The sequence below is a fragment of the Mytilus californianus genome, unplaced genomic scaffold, assembly GCF_021869535.1.
Source record: "Mytilus californianus isolate M0D057914Y unplaced genomic scaffold, xbMytCali1.0.p SCAF_2, whole genome shotgun sequence".
Lineage (NCBI taxonomy): Eukaryota > Metazoa > Mollusca > Bivalvia > Mytilida > Mytilidae > Mytilus > Mytilus californianus.
Window position 1 is genome coordinate 110887526 of NW_026262668.1, and position 23191 is coordinate 110910716.

The 23191-nt window shown below is 31.9% G+C and overlaps 2 protein-coding genes across 8 annotated transcripts in view; one reads left to right on the forward strand and one right to left on the reverse strand.

The window, feature by feature from the left end:
* The window catches only part of LOC127728572 (uncharacterized), an 879051-nt gene that overhangs the window by 667512 nt on the left and 188348 nt on the right, over positions 1-23191 (reverse strand). The gene's annotated exons all lie outside the window — the stretch shown is intronic.
* LOC127728565 (ATP-binding cassette sub-family A member 2-like) overlaps positions 1-23191 on the forward strand; it is a 110309-nt gene that overhangs the window by 26067 nt on the left and 61051 nt on the right. For both annotated transcript variants that reach the window (XM_052236031.1, XM_052236032.1), the window contains exons 5-17: positions 9-166; positions 2957-3078; positions 3864-4142; positions 4781-4882; positions 5152-5253; positions 5485-5547; positions 7891-8106; positions 10262-10397; positions 10889-11010; positions 14606-14734; positions 16745-17009; positions 19267-19442; positions 20019-20122. In XM_052236031.1, the coding sequence (XP_052091991.1) occupies positions 9-166; positions 2957-3078; positions 3864-4142; positions 4781-4882; positions 5152-5253; positions 5485-5547; positions 7891-8106; positions 10262-10397; positions 10889-11010; positions 14606-14734; positions 16745-17009; positions 19267-19442; positions 20019-20122 (1974 nt within the window). The remainder of the gene's footprint in view (positions 1-8; positions 167-2956; positions 3079-3863; positions 4143-4780; positions 4883-5151; positions 5254-5484; positions 5548-7890; positions 8107-10261; positions 10398-10888; positions 11011-14605; positions 14735-16744; positions 17010-19266; positions 19443-20018; positions 20123-23191) is intronic.

Genomic DNA, 23191 nt, shown 5'->3' on the forward strand with positions numbered 1-23191 from the left:
AATTTCAGAACTACAGAATTTTTAAACAGATTGCAGACAGTAGCAGAAAACCATCATTTCTTCCAGGAAGGTTACTCTCCATCAGAAATGGATGATCTTCCAGATACCTTCAGAAGTATTATAGACAATACTGCAGATATGCATGATACATTTCATAGTACTAAAAGTGAGTAACTAGCATACAGTACAGTATTTTATATGTAGTTACTTGTACTGGTTACACATATATCTGACTTTAAAACAATCCAGAAAATCTGTCCACAATTATGAAGACAGATTTTTTGTATGGAGCCATTTATGTTTTGTATTATAGAGGAAAAGAGTTGACAAAGGACATATATGAAGTAAACATCAATGAGACAGCAACCCATTAACATAGTTTAATCAAAATAAACAAATTTAGGTCTCCATAAGAGGAAGAAAAAGAGTTCATACCTTGTGGCAAGATCTAAATTTACTGTAGTATAAAGATAACTTAATATTTAACATCAACATCAAATTTACAAAAGGCATACAGTCACTACCATATCTTAGTAACTACAATCCATATCATTAATCAATACCTAAATTTTAATCATTAATTCTTACTTATTTCCATGTTAAGCTCCACACCTAAGCAAAACTACAAGCCTTGGAGGATTAATAATCTAATGGCAAATGTCTTGAATAGTGACTGATGTCTGAAAATGTTTTAAATTGTGTCTTATGTCCTTTAAATAATGTATCATGTTGATATATACAGATTCTTACATGGATACCAGTGGATTTATCCAATCTCGATAGTTAAATTATCAATTTTAAAGGTCGAGCCTCGGCGAGGACTTTAAAATTTATAATTTAACTATCGAGATTGGATAAATCCGATAATCCACGAGTAACTATGTAAGAATCTGTTTCTCTAATGATTTAAAAATAAATTTTCCTTTTTTGCTAAACTAAAATCCCCTTCGAGTGCCTTCCACTTTCCATAAGGTTGTCAATTTCATTAACACCTGTTAGCATATTTTGATGCTTCCAGTGAGCTGAGAAAGGTTATGACCCTTAAACTCATCCAATCATCTTCTGAGATCACTGGCAACCACACGTTGATTAAATTTTTTTATACAATGGGTTCGGAAAGGGATAATTTCCATAGAATTAGAGAAACTAGATATATACTTGAATGACTAAGTTTGGTTAAATTTTATGCTAAGTTGCAGAATAATCTTAACAGTTATTATCCATACATAGTTGGTTTTTGTCGAGCCTGCGACTTTTGTCGCAGAAAGCTCGACATAGGAATAGTGATCCGGCGGCGTCGGCATTAACTAACTTCTTAAAAGCTTTATATTTTAGAAGCTGGAAGACCTGGATGCTTCATACTTTGTATATAGATGCCTTATGTTATGAAGTTTCTGTCTGTTATATGTCCATGGTCCTTGACCTCATTTTCATGGTTCAGTGACTACTTGAAAAAAAGTTCAGATTTTTTGTAATGTTTATTTCTCTCTTATTATGAGTAATAGGATAACTATATTTAGTATATGCGTGCCTTGCAAGGTCCTCATGCCTGTCAGACAGTTTTCATCTGACCTCGACCTCATTTCATGGATCAGTGAACAAGGTTTAGTTTTGGTGGTCAAGTCCATATATTAGATACTATAAGCAATAGGTCTACTATATTTGGTGTATGGAATGATTGTAAGGTGTACATGTCCAACTGGCAGGTGTCATCTGTCCTTGACCTCATTTTCATGGTTCAGTGGTTTAAGTTAAGTTTTTGTGTTTTGGTCTGTTTTTCTAATACTATATGCAATAGGTCAACTATATTTGGTGTATGGAAATATTTTACGATGTACATGTCAGTCTGGCAGATTTGCTCAGTGTTTAGTTTTTGTGTTTTGGTCTGTTTTTCTTAAACTATAAGCAATAGGTCAACTATGTTTGGTGTATGGAATGATTGTATGGTGTATATGTCTGTCTGGCAGGTATTATCTGACCTTGACCTCATTTTCATGGTTCATTGGTCAATGTTTAGTTTACTTGGTTAAGTTTGTTTCTTAGATACTTTAAGCAATAGGTCAACTATATTTAGTGTATGGAATGATTGTAAGGTGTATATGTCTGTCTGGCAGGTATCATCTGACCTTGACCTCATTTTCATGGTTCATTGGTCAATGTTAAGTTTTCATGGTTTAGTTTGTTTCTTAGATACTATAAACAATAGGTCAACTATATTTAATGCAAAGATTGATTGTAAGGTGTACATGTCTGTCTGGCATGGTTCATCTGATCTTGACCTCATTTTCATGGTTCATCGGTCATGATTAAGTTTCCAGATTAAGTTTGTTTCTTAAAAACTATAAGCAATAGGTGAACTAAATTTGGTGTATGGAATGATTGTAGGGTGTACATATATTTCTGGTTTAGTTTATCTGACCTTGACCTAATTTTCTGGATAATGTTAAGTTTATGTGATACTTATAGTAAAGCTTTATATTTAGGACTATCAACATAAAATTAATGGTCAGAAAAGCAGGCGAGACATTTCAGCGTGTGCACTCTTGTTTTCACTGCACAAGCATTGCAGTAGTAACAGTTGCCTGTACTGAAATGTTGTTACCTTGATTACATTTTTATGCATGAATGGTTCTCACTCAGCTTTGCATTAAAGTCTTGATATAAACTACAAGATATAGATAATTTATTATTTTGTGATGTACAATTATTAGACAGTAATGGAAGTTTCCTACTTCTAGAAATTATAGTCACCTTAATCTACTTGTTATTCATGGTTAGCCTTGCTTCAGTTTGCATTAAGGTCCAGATTGTAGCAACTACAAGCAATGCATGAGTGATAATTTATCAAGGCAGATACAATGTATTTCAGATAGTAACAATTTGAGCTTAATGCCAAAAAATGATATCTCTTAATAAAACTACATTTAATAAATGCCTCCTCAAATTGTAATTGTAGATTTAACAGTATATTCTGTGTTAACTGACAAGGATGAGTTTGCAGACTTTCTTCATAAAAACATGTCTATTCCAATAGATGACATCAATTCATTGTTAAATTCTACAGTAAATATACGCAAAGTGAGTAAATCTACACACAAAATAAGTTGAAAGCATCTGTAAAGTTTGATATTATAAACATAAAAGTTAATCTTTCATCATGTTGCTTTATAAATTTCAGAATTGAAAGTATATAAGTATGTGAAAAAGAAAAAGAAGGTCATGAACAACATTTAACTCTAAAAAAATTTTTAAATATTGACAAGTTTTCCTTGATTTCCTACTCATTCATAAGCGAATGTGTTAAAAGAATGCAATATTATATACAGTTTACAATTGATGCTTTTAAAATGACCATCCAGCTTTACCTCTGTAAGGAATACCATAAAACATAAGTGTAAATAGAAATGATTATTACATTGGTAGCATTGAATTACATTGATTTCCCAGTCAAATAAAAGCCTATAATTTCACTTGTGAAATAAACGTGGTTATTTCACTCTCTGACGTCATACAACAATAGGCGTTGTCAAGACGTCGATAACGTCGGATCAAAAAAAATTGTGGAATGCGTAGAAAAAAGATATAGTTCCTTACATTTTCTACATTAATTTCATTAAAAAAAGCCATTTGCCAATGTAATAAATAGAATAACTAATCAAAAGTTATTCTATAATTATATTGTGACCTTTAGGTGATCCTTGACATAGATTTTAACATTTTTTGTGAAATAGTTCACTTCAAAAAATGATTTCTTTTGATTGAAAAAGGCACAAAAATTCAGAACATATACTCTATCTGACCATTTTAGCCATCATATTATGTCTCCATTAGATTATGAAATTGACGTATCTAATTTTATGCAGATTTACAGACTTCTTTTCGGATCAGACATACTCTATACAGAAAATGGATATAAAGTGAGAGTAAGACGTGAAGTAGAAAAAGGGTTCATACATGATCTCAGACCATTTACCATACTTCATCATTTGACCAAATATTTACCTACGCATCAGGATTCAAGTATGGAAGATACTTTACACAATAGTGCCATTCAAAAGTTGATAAATCATATGATGGATCCTGATCTTCTTTTGAATGAAACATTTAACTTGCCAGCCAATGAACTTGCTCAAATTCTTAAGGTATTTTATTTATGCAGATGAAATTATTGTATTAAATCTCTTTTACAATATTATACTTCGATTAGTTTGTTAGGCATTTAAGACGTTCTTGCCTTACAATTATTAATGACATATTTATCATGTCAATTGTCTAATGAAATCTCTGTATTCAATATTAAAAGACTGAAAATCTGCATGTGTGATTGTCTGCTAGTGTGAATTTCTGTAGAAATCCAAAAAAATGTAGAAGCAACCCACTCCAACATGCTATTGTGAAATAACTCTTATTGAGAAATTTGAATCTGGAAAAAAACAGTGTAATATTGTGAACATTGGACAGAACATCAATAAAACTGTATGGGAAAAAACACTGTAAACTTTGTTATTAATAGGTTTTAAGTTATTCTGTATCATATAAAGACTGCACTAATTCATCAATTACAGTATTTTGTTTATGAATCCACAGAGATTGTTTATGTGAAAATTACAACAAATTTATCATGCAGTTTATAATAATGTTACTTAAATATTTCAAATTCATTTGTGATAAAAAATGATTTTAAATGTTTTTTTTCACTCATTTTCAAAATTTTAGAGATAAAATTGTATGGAAGAGGATTAATTACTTGAAGTAAGATGAATATTTTTAACTATTTCAGGGGATCCTATTGTCTCCTTCTAATTTACATAAAATTAGCTGTGATAATAAAGAATTTTTACAGATATTCATCCAAGATTCATCTTCAGACACAATTCTTATGGTAGGTATATTTTTTTTAAGCATTGCTACTGAGTATTTTATTGTTATCATCAGAATAAAGTTGTGATCGTACCAAAATAATGCTGTATCAAAGAGTTAAGCTCTCTAAGTGCCTGTTTACACTGTTTTAAATCTATTACAACATGTGTGTATTATATCAATTTAACTTGAAAAGGTACTGAAATTTGGAATTGAACAGGAAAGTAAGTTGACTCCCGTTTTAACCTTGTCCTGTTGCTAATTGGTCAGATTATATTTTTTTTATTTTAGGAGGAACTACAGAAACGTTTATGTAACCTTAGTATAGATGAGTTGAAAAGTTTATCATCAGAACTTCAGAGACAAATAAATGAGACAGAAATGATAGAAATTGTAAGTTTGTATGGTGACTTTAAAGTCAGCAGAGAATAAAGTGATTAAAATAGTAATATGATGTGATATTTTATAGTTTCAAGATGATTTATTAAAGTTTTGCCAGCTTATGGAGATAAATAACAATATATTATGTTTTCACACATAGGAAAAATTGTATTACCATATTTAGTCTGATATTTATGTCAAATCATATATTTTTAATATAAATTTAAATTAATTTTTTTTCAGTTTCATTTGAACAGTTTTAATATAACTAGAGAAATACATGACATCCAGAAATTTATGACAAAGGTAAGATATCATCTTCTTTTTGGACTACAAGTCACAAACCAAATAAAGGATGAGGTATGATAAGAGCCATTATTTGGCCCCTGAAATTGCACAAATAAGTAAACTTATTCACATCTTTCTAGTTATGTCAATTATATTGATAAATGAACTAGTTGGTTTTTAATCTGAAAATTTTAGTACAGAAAGATCACATGTGATGTCACTATGATGTCATAAACATGTAAAAATTTATGTTTTTGACCTAAAAGGGCCATATCACACTCAGTTTTGCGGCATAATATATATATTAGCAAGAGCTTTACCCTAAAAGATATTTTATACACATTAACATCTTTGTAAAATACATTTTGTAGCAAAATGTCTTTTGTTTTGGTAAAGCTCTTACTCATTTCTTAAGCTAATTTGGCAGTTTTTGCTGTTTTGCACTAAATTAAAAGAAATTGCAATCCCTAATTCCAATATGTGAGACAAAATTCAAAATATAAATGCTGATGTCCAACAGGGCATAGGACGTTTGCGCTTTTTTATCTGTAACAATATAGGACATTTGCGCTTTAAATTTTGATACACCTGTAGTAAATTGACTGGACATTTGCGTTTTTTATACGCCCGTCAAATTTTTGACGGGACGTATTATGGTATACAAATGTCCGGTGTCCGCCCGTCTGTCTGTCCGGCATAAACATGTCGCACCGTAACTTGAGAATGACTTATCCAAATTTCTTGAAACTTAATATAGTTGTTTCTTATGATGGTCAAACGATCTGTATACTTTTTGGTGAAAATAAGATTAAAACTTTTTGAGTTACGGGACTTAGTAACTAAAACAGGTGTGTTTTTTTTTTTCGCATGTCGCGCCGTATCTCAAAAACAATTTATGATTATTGCTTAAAACTTTACACACTTCTTAGTTATATTAATCTTAAGATCTGTATACTTTTTGGTTTTGATTCAAAATTTTATTTTAGAGATATTGAGTATTTTGTTAAAAAAGGGGAAGGGGTTTTTCACATGTCGCGCCGTATCTCAAAAACAGTTTATGATTATTGCTTAAAACTTTACACACTTCTTAGTTATATTAACCTTAAGATCTGTATACTTTTTGGTGATGATTCAAAATTTTATTTTTGAGTTATTGAGTATTTTGTTAAAAAAAGGGGGAGGGGTTTTTCACATGTCGCGCCGTATCTCAAAAGCGATTTATGATTATTGCTTAAAATTTTACACACTTCTTAGTTATATTAATCTAAAGATCTGTATACTTTTTGGTTTTGATTCAATATTTTATTTTAGAGATATTGAGTTTTTTGTAAAAAAAAAAAGGGGGGTTTTCGCATGTCACGCCGTATGTCAGAAACTATTTATGCTTATTGCATAAAAATTCACACACAAGACGACGGGCGTATCATGTCGTTAGTTAGTTCACATTGACACAGTCTTAAACATAGAGTTTTGTCATTTTGCCTATGAAAAAGCGCAAACGTCCCTCGCCGGTCCAACAGACATCTTTTAAACATCTGAAGGTTGTTATTTGGTAATTATATAATACCTTATTGATTTTTGGACTCAAGGGGCCAAAAAAGTGGCCTTATCATACCATCTCCTTTATTGTTTCGAAATGGAGTCCACGAACAAATTTATGATCAATTGATTTATGATATATCAAATACTTTATTTAGATTTATTTGTAAATTAAAAATGCAATTTTTGCCAATATTTTTGTTAGTCTTCCTTTATAGGTATACCTAAAAGGTAGAGCTTTTCAAAATAAGTTAAAAATATTGAGTCTTGACAGATTTTCCATTGTATACTTTCTCCTTTAGTTTAGTATGCACTAGAGAGGTTCTGAGTAAAACGATATTTGCATGAAGCAAACGAGAGATATACAAATTGCAAGAATTTTTTAACATGCTGAGAGCTGGACCCTTATTCAACATTTGCCAGGTGTTTTAACATGTCCATTCCAACAGGACATCTGTTGATTTATAAGACTTGTGGTACAATATTTCCATACATGACATGTTTTTCTGTAATTAAACTTTTTTATTCCTTTTGTTTTTCCATAAATCTTTAGATCTGTCTACACAACTATTTGTGGATAAGGTTGTATTTTATCCTAATGGTTACACAACCTATCAATATAATGAAAAATGTAAACTTCTTCCAAGATTATGCCTCCATGACCACTGTGGTCTTTAAAAGTATTATTGGGCAAATGATTCCTAGACTAAGACATGTAGGGTTCACAATATGGAACTTCTTATCAATGCTATAGGATACTAGGTATAGCCCCTCAAAGCTCTAGTTATTTATGAAATAATAATGATAAAGCTTATATTTCAGCTACAAAAGTTTTATGAATTTGAAGTGACCTTGACTGAAATGGCATTCTTAGCTGATTATCTTCCACAAGATGCTTGTATAGATGGTAACAGTACTTCAGCTACAACCCCCGCTATGAATACATCAACAACAGGGAGGCCACCTATTAGTGGGGATAGTGAAAAGGACGATTCACATAAGGATGGCAAAGGAGGTCATAAAGGCAATAATGATCCGGTAAATACTGATTGAATTACTCAAAATGTCAGACTAATTATTCCTCAAATTGTGAATTTACAGAGCTGTCTTCTGTTCGAAGACCACCGAAAGTTTCTTTGTTGAAGAAGTGTATGCTCTTACTTTTTTATACGCCCGTCAAAATTTTGACGGGACGTATTATGGTATACAAATGTTGTCTGTCTGTCCGGCGTAGACATGTCGCACCATAACTTGAGAACGACCTATCCAAATTTCATGAAACTTAAAATAGTTGTTTCTTATGATGGTCAAACGATCTGTATACTTTTTGGTGAAAATAAGATTAAAACTTTTTGAGTTACGGGACTTAGTAACTAAAACAGGTGTGTGTTTTTTTTCACATGTCGCGCCGTATCTCAAAAACAATTTATGATTATTGCTTAAAACTTTACTCACTTCTTAGTTATATTAATCTTAAGATCTGTATACTTTTTGGTGATGATTCAAAATTTTTTTTGTTGAATTATTGAGTATTTTGTAAAAAAAGGGGAGGGGTTTTTCACATGTCGCGCCGTAACTTATAAACGATTTATGATTATTGCTTAAAATTTTACACACTTCTTAGTTATATTTATCTAAAGATCTGTATACTTTTTGGTTTTGATTCAAAATTTTATTTTAGAGATATTGATTTTTTTTTTTAAAAAGGGGGGTTTTCACATGTCGCTCTGTATCTCAAAAACGATTTATGATTATTGCTTAAAATTTTACACACTTCTTAGTTATATGAATCTAAAGATCTGAATACTTTTTGGTTTTGATTCAAAATTTTATTTTAGAGATATTGAGTTTTTTTTTAAAAAAGGGGGGTTTTCACAATGTTGAGCCGTATGTCAGAATCTATTTTATGATTATTGCATAAAAATTCACACACAAGATGACCGGCGTATGATGCGCTCATGGCGCAGCTGTTTATTTACACTAATGGCATATATGTTCTTATGATAACTTTAAATGTCAATGAAATCACACATTGTAGCCTTTAAATTAGACAGAGCTAAGCAAAAATCTCACCCAAGAACATTGATATTGTAATGAGCAATAGTAAAAAATTATGCAGGTAAGATTTTCCTCAATTTGCATAAACACTTATGACAGGGATGTTACAATATAAATGAGAATGAGAATACAAAGATAAGTAAGGATGGTGACATTGCATAGGTTGTATAATGTTAACATAAATACTTATGACAGGGATGTTACAATATAAATGTGAATGAGAATACAAAGATAAGTAAGGATGGTGACATTGCATAGGTTGTATAATGTTAACATAAATACTTATGACAGGGATGTTACAATATAAATGTGAATGAGAATACAAAGATAAGTAAGGATGGTGACATTGCATAGGTTGTATAATGTTAACATAAATACTTATGACAGGGATGTTACAATATAAATGTGAATGAGAATACAAAGATAAGTAAGGATGGTGACATTGCATAGGTTGTATAATGTTAACATAAATACTTATGACAGGGATGTTACAATATAAATGTGAATGAGAATACAAAGATAAGTAAGGATGGTGACATTACATAGGTTGTATAATGTTAACATAAATACTTATGACAGGGATGTAACAATATAAATGTGAATGAGAATACAAAGATAAGTAAGGATGGTGACATTGCATAGGTTGTATAATGTTAACATAAATACTTATGACAGGGATGTTACAATATAAATGTGAATGAGAATACAAAGATAAGTAAGGATGGTGACATTGCATAGGTTGTATAATGTTAACATAAATACTTATGACAGGGATGTTACAATATAAATGTGAATGAGAATACAAAGATAAGTAAGGATGGTGACATTGCATAGGTTGTATAATGTTAACATAAATACTTATGACAGGGATGTTACAATATAAATGTAAATGAGAATACAAAGATAAGTAAGGATGGTGACATTACATAGGTTGTATAATGTTAACATAAATACTTATGACAGGGATGTTACAATATAAATGTGAATGAGAATACAAAGATAAGTAAGGATGGTGACATTGCATAGGTTGTATAATGTTAACAAATGACAGAAAACAATGAACAATAATCCATCACAATTGAAGTATATAACTTTGTAATAAAATGAAGGTACATGGGAAATAATTATTTTATAGACAAAAACTAAGATGTATGGAATGTTGCACTTATGGAATGTAGTGCAGAAAACAATATGTGGAAAAGAAACACATGCTCACATAAATCCTGCCAAAAAATCAACAAAAGGTGGTGGAATTCAACATCTGGATCTCAGTAAGTATTGTACTTTAACCTTATTTTAATGCAAACCTTTAACAAAGAATGATAGTGTTTTGATGGGGTGGGGCATTCCTGTTGTCTTGACACATTTGATTTGATTTGACAGCATTGTTAGGTTGCTTTCCCATTACTGTATTCTCTGTAATTGATTTTTTGAGAGAAAAAACTGTGACATTGTTGTGCTATGATGTTTTGTTTTTATTTCTTTTCTAATTGACTGCCAAATGTTATTTCAACTTGAAAAAACAAAAATGTCTGCATATTTGTATGTCTAAGAGATGTACTTTCTCAGGTTCATGTAAAAATTTATTGTTTAATGGTAGTATCCTTCCCATTTTTGTTGCCATTAGAATGGTTTCTTTTCTAAATTTATCCATTGATATTTATCAAAAAAATCATGAAATGCTCCAAAACTTTTGATATTCCCTCTTTGTTAAGCAATGAATCTCTGAAGTGATTGAATAATTATAATTTTCTACATATAGGTGATCTAGACGTGTCTGCAGCACAACAGAATCATTTGAAGATCCTAGTACATGTACTGTTCAGTAATCCTAAAGTACTGTATGCTCCAAACAATACAGCTGCAGATACCATTATTATAAAGGTAAGAATCTTAGCTGTTCACTTACCATCACAGGTATATATTCAAGAAATCTAAACTAATCTTTGCTAAAATCATCTATTTCATCTAGGAATCTTTACTTATCATACTGAAAGATTTCTGTTATCGTCACTTTTATCTAGTTATTTAATCTCCCCTGACTAAAAGGTAGCTCTTATCATCAGTTGGTACCTGAGAATCTGTTATAGAATTACTGAAAAGAAGATATTACCTTTATTTGGCATCTCAGCATTTTCTGAAGAAACTAATACCAGCACTTGCCATTAGGCATAATCAGTGTTGTATAAACCTTTCATATTTATTGGGGTAAAGATTGCATTCATGCAATCAAAACCCTTATGGGTTTAATCAACAGTTTCTCCATTTAGGCATGATACATGCACATTTCAGATAATCAAAACTGTATGAATTTCATAGATTTTAACCTGGTTTTTTAAAAAAAAAGTCTCCCTTCAGGGTACATTTTCTTTCCCCAGAAAGAGCTACAGTAGCTACAAATAAGTTTTCAATTTTCACTACAAAAAAGGGAGAAGTTTACAGTGTTGTCTCCCCTGAACAAGTATAGATATTCTATTTTTTGTCTCGCCTTTGAAGGAGTCAAAAAGCGAGACATAGGTATGCTGTTTCCGGTGGCAGCGGCGCCAACAATGTATTAGTTTTTGATTAGGTCTAGTTCATAGTGAACCACTAGGGGTAGGTCAGTGATATTTAGTATGCAGTTGTATTAGCATTGGCACATCTCATTACCAGGATTATTTGGCCCCGCCCCCTCAGTCAAGGTCTATTGACTTTGAAACTTTGCTTAGTTTACATGTATTAGTTTGTGATTAGGTCAGTTTATGGGGAACCACTAGTGGTAGGTCAATGATATTTCATGTGCAGTTGTATAAGCATTGGCATATCTCATTTCCATGGAGTTTGTTTGGCCCCGCCCCCTCATTCATGGTCTATTGACTTTGAAACTTTTGCTTAGTTTTCATGTATTAGTTTGTGATTAGGTGAGTTTAAGGGGACCTGTTAGTGGTAGGTCAATGATAATTGGTATGCAGTTGTATAAGCATTAGCACATCTCATTTCCATGGAGAATATTTGGTCCTTACCCCTCAGTCATGGTCTATTGACTTTGAAACTTTTGCTTAGTTTACATGTATTAGTTTGTGATCAGGTCAGTTTAAGATGAACCACTAATGTTAAGTCAATGATATACAGTGTGCAAATGTATTGGCATTTGCAAGTTTCATTTCCATGGAGATTATATAACCCCACCCCCTAATTATGGTTCATTGACTTTGAAACTTTTACATAGTTTACAGGTTAATGTTTGTGTTTAGGTTTGTTTTAAGGGAATGACTTATGAAAAGTCAATGGTATTTGGTTTGCAGTTGTATTAGCATTGGCACATCTCATTTCCATGGAGATTGTTTAGCCCTGTATCTTCAGTCATGGTTCATTGACTTTGAATATTTGCATAACTTACATGTTAAAGTATTGCTATTTTAATTTCAACATTTGCATTAACAAAATAACAAATAGGCGAGACATATCTCTGTGTTAACAGTTTATTTAAATCAATTTGATCATTCAACCTGTTTTAATTGCAACTAACTAACTTTCAAATTCTTACCAGCAAATGCAAAAAACTTTTTTTACCAATTATGTGAATAAAAAAGGATTTCCCCCAGGGATTCCAAAATTTTTTTGAGCCAGCCGGACATTTCATATCTTATCCCGATTTTAAATCCCTTTAGACTTAGTAAATTAGGCAACTATGATAATCAGTTGGCCATCATATATGATATAACCAATGATTGACATTAAAACGATATTAAACTTTACTTTGATATAAATTCGATGTTCTGACGTAAAGTGTTAAATTGAAAGTGCAGCATTCGAAGTGTGCAACATCAGCGTACTAATTCCACTTTAGACTCTTTATTTGTGCAAAATAATGTTGTCAAAAACTTTACTTTCGTTTTAAAATTAACTTTTACTAATGCCGGATGTTGACTAGACAATGGTAAATCATGGATCAGAGACGGATACATAATATCCGTGTAAGTTTACGATTGAGTTAAGTAGCCTTTTCAAGTTATTTCTTCAAGAAAATACTCGAAATGAACGTTAGATAAAGGTATCATTGATAATTTTAGCATTATTGAAGAATTAGGATACATAATTAAATTTCCTACCAGCGCATAATAGACAATATAGACACATGCGCACACTTGTACTATTTCAAACAACGTGGTTCTGACGATTATTCGTTTAAACCTTTTCAAATTTTTCATCAAATCATATTTATTAACGTATTTCTTATAATTTCAATCTTTTAGACTAAATTAATTAGATGCAACCCGCTGAAATGTAAGAAAATAAGTTTGAATACCCTTTAGCGTACCCCAGTATTTAACACGATGTACAGTGTTTATAATGAATATCATACAAATTCGAATTCATTTATAAATATTCTTATTTGAAGAATTATTTTAAAATCTATGGATACTTTTTTTAAAACTGAATGCTCATTTACAATAATATCTACAAAGCGTAATTAAATAGTTGTTCCATACACGCTTACATGTTTGACCTCGTTTACCTGATCACCTTTATGTCCATTGTTATGCATCATCAATTCTATTGATTAAGACAAGCTAAGGTCTCTCATCAAAGGCATGTAATCAGTGAATGATTTATGGCTTCAATATTACTTATTGAAGGGATAATTGTTTGACAGCTTGTTGTTTTTTAAATAAAAGAACAAATGTTTTTTCTACTTTTTATTGATGTACCAAGCTGTGCATTAATGTACCCAGAGGATTAGACTAACTGAGACACTTCAAAGTATGAAATATGCTGCATCTGTTTAATTAAACCCAAATATGACCGAAATATCTTTGTGAAATAGATTGCCACAATTATTATAAACTATAATGCCCAAACGGACATTTTTACCAATCGATAGTTGGTAAAAAAAGTGAAATGACCGTTTTATGAAAATGCCTTGAATAACAAAAAGTGGCAAACCTATGATATTTGACCTGTTTGAGGCTGAGAGCAGCCGGACTTTTTATATAAATTTCGGTCAAGTCCGGAATATATGACCGTTTTGGAAGCCATGATTTCCCCCATGACTATTTTTATTCTGGGTATAACCCCTATATTTTGAACAAAACTGTTTTCAACTCTGTCTATAATCTACAATTAAGGAAAATATTTCCAATTTAAAATATTACCTTCCATTGCTAGAATAATGCAATGTTTAATTTAGATTCCCACTGTAAAATGAATCAGTGTTCACATGCCTTTGATTTTTAAAGCTCTCAGACATATGTGGACATATACAATTCTCAAAGACATGTAGCTGTGTTCCATTAGGTATAAGGTCTAGTGAAGCTGATTTTCTTGGCAAAACTCTTTGGTAAGAATTATCTCTAATCATGAATCCTATATGAAGAGTTATACCAGTTAGCTAAAATTTTGTAAAAGTATATGATATGGTAATAATTTTGTTTTTATTTTTGCTAACAGAATTGACACTTTTATGGAAAAATACTAACTTCTTGTATTATTTTTCTAGGCTAATCAAACATTCCAGTTGATTCAGGAAGTTAATATATATGCCAGAAAATGGCAGAATGTTTCAGCAGAACTTAGAGCTTACTTACTAGAAAATAAAACAGAACATAATCTGATATCTATACGACAAGTGAGTCATTAATACAAGCAGTAGTGCAGAAAAAAAAATGTTCATAGGATACAACATTAAAATACATACATATGTTCATAGGATATAACATTAATATACATACATATGTTCATGGGATACAACATTAAAATACATACATATGTTTATAGGATATAACATTAATATACATACATATGTTCATAGGATACAACATTAATAAACATACATATGTTCATGGGATACAACATTAAAATACATACATATGTTTATAGGATATAACATTAAAATACATACATATGTTCATAGGATATAACATTAATAAACATACATATGTTCATAGGATACAACATTAAAATACATACATATGTTCATAGGATACAACATTAATAAACATACATATGTTCATGGGATAGAACATTAATATACATACATATGTTCATAGGATACAACATTAATATACATACATATGTTCATAGGATACAACACTAATATACAAACATATGTTCATAGGATACAACATTAAAATACATAGATATGTTTATAGGATATAACATTAAAATACATACATATGTTCATAGGATATAACATTAATAAACATACATATGTTCATGGGATAGAACATTAATATACATACATATGTTCATAGGATACAACACTAATATACATACATATGTTCATAGGATACAACACTAATATACATACATATGTTTATAGGATACAACATTAATATACATACATATGTTCATAGGATACAACATTAATATACATGCATATGTTCAAGGATACAACATTAATATACATACAACTAAGAAAAAAAAAGTTTGCAATACATTAATGACACAATTGAAGTCCATAAATGGTAATGAAATGGTGGCAACTCAAAAGCATTATAAGAAATGCACTTTTTTATAGCTCACCTGGCCCAATGGGCCAAGTGAGCTTTTCTCATCACTTGGCGTCCGTTGTCTGTCGTCCGTCGTCAGTTAACTTTTACAAAAATCTTTTCCTCTGAAACAACCTATCCAAATTTAACCAAACTTGGCCACAATCATCATTGGGGTATCTAGTTTTAAAAATATGTCCGATGAACCCACCTGCCAACCAAGATGGCCAACATGGCTAAAAATAGAACATAGGGGTAAAATGTAGATTTTGGCTTATATCTCTGAAACCAAAGCATTTAGAGCAAATCTTACTGTGGGTGGGGGGGGGGGGGGGGGGGGGAGTAAAATTGTTCATCAGGTCAAGATCTATCTGCCCTGAAATTTTGAGACAAATCAGACAACCTGTTGTTGGGTTGCTGCCCCTTAATTGGTAATTTTAAGAAAATTTTGTAGTTTTTGGTTATTTATAGATAGAGATAAACTGTAAACAGCAATAATGTTCAGCAAAGTAAGATCTACAAATAAGTCAACATGACCAATATTGTCAATTGACCCTTTAAGGAGTTATTGCCCTTTAAAGTCAATCTTCTTCTCTGAAACTACTGAGACAAGTTTAACCAAACTTGGCAACTATCATCATTAGGGTATGTAGTTAAAAAAATGAGTCTGATGACCCCGTCTGCCAACCAACATGGCCACCATGGCTAAAAATAGAACATAGGGGTTTACTATAGAAGTCTTTGGGAAAACTGTAAAAAAATTTCAAATGGTCACAACTTGAAAACTAATTTAAATAATGATAAGGGGTCTTCAGTAACTATTGTATTACTACAATGGGATGACTTGCTTTTAATTTATTTACTGGGGTAAAGTAAACCAAACTTGGCCTCAATCATTATTAGGGTATCTAATACTAATTATTATGATTTCAACCTTATTTTACATGATTTCCAAAACCCCAGTAGATACAGGTGAGCAGTACAGGCTCTTGAGAGCCTCTAGTTTAGTGTACTACCCTAATTAATTATTCCACATGTAAGTTTTGTTACACTGTGTCATATTATGGCAAATTAGAATGATTTTTTTTTTTCTGAATGTAAAACAATTACTTCAATTTTATTCAAACTTATTTTTTTGTATTTTTCAGATGCAACAAGAAATCAATAATACACATGGACTGATCCCAAGTTATATTAAATCCTCCCCATTAATGACAAAGTTTTTACAAAGAGAAGTACCAGATATAAGCCACTTTCTTCATCAATTAGATTCCATTGATAATGCAGCATGCAGCTGGCTGTCACTGATATCAAATTTTACTTTGGATGTTTTCCGTGGATTTGCTTCTGAAGAGGATTTAGTTAACTACTTTTTGACAAAAGCTTACCATGAAAATGTTACAACAGTAGCAGGTAAGAAATTCTCTGAAAAATGTGTCAGAAACAAAAATGGTTTTAAAAGTTTTATTTTTAAACCAAGCAGACAGAACCTTTGTTGAATACAGGTATTTATACAACCGCAATAAATTTGCGGTCGTATATTGGTATCACGTCGTTGTCAGCGTCGTCCGAAGACATTTGGTTTCCGGACAATAACTAAGTAAATGCAAATAGAAATCTATGAAATTTAAACACAAGATTCACAACCACAAAAGGAAGGTTGGGATTGATTTTGGGGGTTATAATCCTAACAGTTTAGGAATTAGGGGCCAAAAAGGGGCCCAAATAAGCATTTTTCTAGCATCCAGACAATAACTTGTGGAACGGTGTATGGATCTCTCTGAAATTATACCACAAGTTTCCATACCACAAAGGGATGGTTAGGATTGGCTTTGGGGGGTTATGGCTCAAACCATTTTGGAATTAGGGGCAAAAAGGGGGAAAACAAGGGTTTCCTGGTTAATGGACAATTAAAAAAAAGTATAATGTTATGTTTGGAGTACCTCCCTTTTAAATTATGTATAAAGAAATTTTGTATTGTCTTGAGGTGATTATCTGTCAATTTATTTTTAGAAGTTACTATTTAAAAATGCTGATTAAGGAATATTAATTTTAGCCATGATTATGTATGTCATTTTATATTTTAAGACTTTTATGATGTATTTAAATGGGTAATTATGGTTGCAAACTCCATTGGAAATTTGAATTGAGATTATGACCATATCTTGAGGGAAAGGATTTTTTTTTTTGGAAAAAGGGGGAGGGAGGTGAAAAAAAAATTGGGGGGGAGGGGGTATAAAAAGAAATTGTGAGGGGGGGTTTCTCATTTCAGATTTCAGAAATTAAAAAGAAAATTTCATCAAATATTTTTTTTTTTTTGCAAAATAAAGGGGGGTGTTAAAATTTTTTTATTTTTTTGGGGTGTGGGAGGTTAATTCGCAACAGCATAGTGTATTGCACAAAAGCAATAAATTGAATATAAATTCAAATCATATAACCAATTCTAAGTTCTTTGACTACAGTTATTCTGTGTCAGAAACCTATTATGTGTCAAATATTTAATTACAATCCAAATTCAGACCTGTATCAAGTGCGAATATTGTGTCCATTTTTGCCGCAACTGTTCAAAATAATTGAAGATCCACATCTGAATTTGTTTTAAAAAAATGAAATCCTGAAATCTCTTAAATGCAATTAAAACATTTTTATATTTGATTTTTTTGATAGATGACTTTCACATCCTTGCATTTTCCAGTACATTTCCGATGTCCCATTGGTGTTAAAATTATATCACAGAAAGAGTTGATAGTTCAATGATATAATTTATGATGATTGTTCTCAGGTCAACCTGGGGTAACTTATTCATAATTTAGGACTCAAATTGGTCTATTATACTTTTCATTAATCCTGGATCCTTCTCAAGACCCCCAAACCTTTGCTTGATATGAGAATCTCAGTCTAATTCCATGACAGATATGGAACATTTTGTGTCCTAAAATAAGGAATATTTTCTATAGTACAAAAGAATTCTTTTGTAGAATTATAGGTTACATAATGAGTGAGAATTGGATATCCCATGATATCAACGCAAGTTATTAAATTTCAATATAATAATAAACGAGCCTTTGGCAAGTTTATTATTACTATTTGAATTAAATAATGAGAGTTGATATCATGCGATATCCAATTCTCACAAGTTGTTAAACCCATTTCTCTTATGGTCAACACTCGTTGTGTTAAATTAAAAATTCCGCGAATAGTTGATCTAGTCTTTTTCACATTCAAGTATGACGTCATATGTCCTGCTCCGGTGTCAAACTTTAACATCTGACATTTTAAAACTTTTTGTACGCTTCAGAATGTAATAAAATTTGACAAAAAGAAGATTTTCGGAAAAGTGTTATTGTTTAGTATACTATTGAAATAATCACATATGTCCGTTGCCATGGACGAAATGTACATCGTCTTAACCTTTAAAAGTCATCAATGACCTAATGAATAGCCAATGGAAATGTTGTAATATCGTCTCGTGATGCTGGATAAGCAAATCAAAGTAACTCAGATTTTTTTATCTTTTTTTCGTAAATATCTCTTTATGAAAGAAATAGATAACAAGCCACAACCATAAGAGAATGGAAAATAACTGATTCCATAAATTAGATCTGTACGTTGCATGGTTGCATGAAATAATTTTGAAACTTGATGTTAGTATATAATACATGTATTCCAGGTGTAATATTTGAAAATATGCCGAAGACAGGAGAGCTACCTGCCCATGTGACATACAAAATACGACAAAATACATCTTTTACGCCAACAACAAAGTTTGTCCGCAATAGATACTGGTTTCCTGGACCAGGTCCATGGACTTATCAATACTACCATTTTGGATTTGTGTGGATACAGGTATAATCTTTTACTGACAAATACATGGATGATTCAGTATAATTTAAAGGAGATATGGGGTTAATGGTAATGGGACAGGTGGACAGCAACCCAACATTATTTAAAAAAATGAATTTAAATATGAACCTTTGGCCAATACAAAAATTTCTGAAAGGTTTGTCTGAAATGCCATTTTGATTAGAAATATAAATCAAAGAGAGATCAAAAGTCCACATTGCCATACTTTAAGAAAATTTCAAAGAGATTATCATTTGATTATTACATTATTTGTACCCTTCACAGATTCTTACATTTGTAATGTGTAGCAATCAGATACAATAGTATCAAAAAGTAAAATAACAAAAATACAGAACTCCAAGGGAAATTCAAAACGGAAAGTCCTTTATAAAATGGCAAAATCAAAAGTTCAAGCACATCTAACGAATGCAAAACAACTGTCACATTCCTGACTTGGTACAGGCATTTCCTTATGTAGAAAATGGTGGATTAAACCTGGTTCTATAGCTAGCTAAACCTCTCACTTGTCTGACAGTTGCATAGAATTCCATTATATATAGATTACTTTTATATTGATAGGATATTATAGAGAGAGCTATTATTGATGTTCAGACTGGAAGAGATGTTATAGAACCTGGTGGATACATCAGACAATTCCCTTTCTCCTGCTATAAATATGATAAGTAAGTATACAGGGGAGGTAATAAGATAGATACATCAGACAATTCCCTTTCTCCTGCTATAAATATGATAAGTAAGTATACAGGGGGAGGTAATCAGATGGATGTATCAGACAATTCCCTTTCTCCTGCTATAAATATGATAAGTAAGTATACAGGGGAGGTAATCAGATGAATGTATCAGACAATTCCCTTTCTCCTGCTATAAATATGACAAGTAAGTATACAGGGGAGGTAATCAGATGAATGTATCGGGCAATTCCCTTTCTCCTGCTATAAATATGATAAGTAAGTATACAGGGGAGGTAATCAGATGAATGTATCAGACAATTTCCTTTCTCCTGCTATAAATATGATAAGTAAGTATACTGAATAAAAAGGGCTCATTCAAAACTCATAAGTCGAGATAAATTGACAATGCCATGGCATAGATAGTGAAATTAGTCAATGAAAAAGTTATTTACAATTGTAAATTCTTTTTAAGAAATATTTGATGAGTTTAAGGGGTGGAATTCAGATAAATATATAATTAAACAAATTTAGTACAGCTGTAGGATGTGGCATCACATGTTTCCCTATAAACTGTCCCTAAACCTGGCCCCGTATTCACAAAACTATCATAACGTAACGACTGTCGTAAGGTAAGTTTTACGATATCGTAAATTGCAACTTGTATTCACAAAAGAAACTTACGATGCGATGTGTTGTAAATATTGTAATAAACTTACGACTGCTCGATGCCTGTCGTAACTGTCAATCGTGATCGTAAAAATGGAGGCAGCACTAACATAAGAAAAAACGAACGATTCATTAGACGAACAAGAGTATTTTTAATAGTTCTTATCCCTATGAAAGCCCGATGATTTCCTATTTATAGATGCAGACTTCAAAGGCATAAAGTTGTAATTATGAGTATGTCTCTATGATGGTGGAAGTACATCTTAAACAGAGAACAACTTGATATATGCTAATATCGGTTTGAAACATTCTTAAACATCCAAGTAGATGTAATTGGGAGCTGGATATTCCCAAAACAGAAGTACCCCGAAATAATATTGTTTTCCGTCTTGAATGATTCGCGTAAATAAACAAAATACAGACAGATATCGGAAACATACAATGGCAAGCACCATGTTTTGGCAAGAGAAACTCAAAAAATAATTCGGACCAAAAACAATATAGAGGGTGCAAAATGGCATTATATGTTAAAGATTCTGAGAGTTACAAATGGGCTCTATGTACAGTGTGCAGATATTTATGCATTCTCAAATTTAACCCAAACATTCTTTCGAAATTCTATCAAGCTGTTAAGGAGCAGTTGCTGATACAAATGATGGACAGAATGACAAATAAAAAAAAAAAAAAACAGACGAACCAATGAACGAACGAACAGACTCCCGTGTGGTTTGGCTAGCCACAAAACCAGGTTCAACCCACCATTTTTGTTGAGCTTGCGACTTTTGTCGCAGAAAGCTCGACATAGGGATAGTGATCTGGCGGCTACGGCGGCTGCGGCTTAGCTAACTTCTTAAAAGCTTTATATTTTAGAGGGTGGAAGACCTGGATGCTTCATACTTTGTATATTGATGCCTCATGTTACGAAGTTTCCGTCAGTCACATGTCCAATGTCCTTGACCTCATTTTCATGGTTCAGTGACTACTTGAAAAAAGAGTTCAGATTTTTTATACGACCGCAAAAATTAAAAATTTTTTGGTCGTATATTGGTATGACGTTGGCGTCGTCGTCGTCGTCTTCTGGCGTCGTCCGGCGTCGTCCGAAGACACATTGGTTTTCGCACTCTAACTTTAGTTTAAGTGAATGGATCTCCGTGAAATTTTACCATAAGGTTCAATACCACAAAAGGAAGGTTGGGATTGATTTTGGGGGTTATGGTACCAACAGTTAAGGAATAAGGGCCAAAAAGGGGCCAAAAATAAGCATTTTTGTAACTTCCAGACATAACTTGTGTGTTAGTGTATGGATCTCTCTGACATTGTACCACAAGGTTTCATATCACAAAGGGAATGCTGGGATTGATTTTGGGGGTAATTGCCTCAAAATTTTAGGAATTAGGGGCCAAAAAAGGGGCAAAAAACAAGCATTTTTCTAGTTTCATGATAATAACTAGTGTGTAAGTGTATGGATCTTTCTGAAATTGAACTACAAGGTTTCATATCACAAAGGGAAAGCTGGAATTGAGTTTGGGGGTAATTGCCCAAAACGTTTAGGAATAAGGGGCCAAAAAGGGGCCAAAAATATCATTTTTCTAGTTTCCAGACAATTACTTGTGTTCAAGTGTATGGATCTCTCTGAAATTGAACTGCAAGGTACCATACCAAATGGGGAAGGCTGGGATTGATATTGGGGGTAATTGCCTCAAAATTTTAGGAATTAGGGGCCAAAAAGGGGAAAAAAACAAGCATTTTTCTAGTTTCAGGACAATAACTTGTGTTCAAGTGTATGGATCTCTCTGAAATTGTACTGCAAGGTTCCATACCACAAAGGGAAGGCTGGGATTGAGTTTGGGGGTGATGAATCATAAGGGGTTTCAAAAAATTTTGGGGGGGGGATTTTTTTTTTTCATTTCTTTTCTTTTTTTCCTTTTTTTTTTCTTTTAAAATTTTCCATTTTAAGTTGGTTATTTCTGATTTATATTTAAGAGCAAATAATAATGATATGGTAGGAGATACACACCAAACAGGATGTGTAAATTATTATATAATAAGTATTGTGCAATAGCAAGAAATTTTCAATTGCACAGTATTGCACAATAGCAAGAAATCTTCCATTGCACAGTATTGCGCAATAGCAAGAAATCTTCAATTGCACAGTATTGCGCAATAGCAAGAAATATCCAATAGCACAATATTGCGCAATAGCAAGAAATTGTCAATTGTACAGTATTGCGCAATAGCAAGAAATATTCAATTGCACAGTATTGTGCAAAAGAAGATACTTCGTATAAATTGCTTATTTCTTGACCAATTTCAATGGGGTTTTATTCTTGAATTCTTGGGGTTCTTTAATGTGCTGAATCTAACCGTGTATTAAGTTTTTGGATTTTGGGCCCC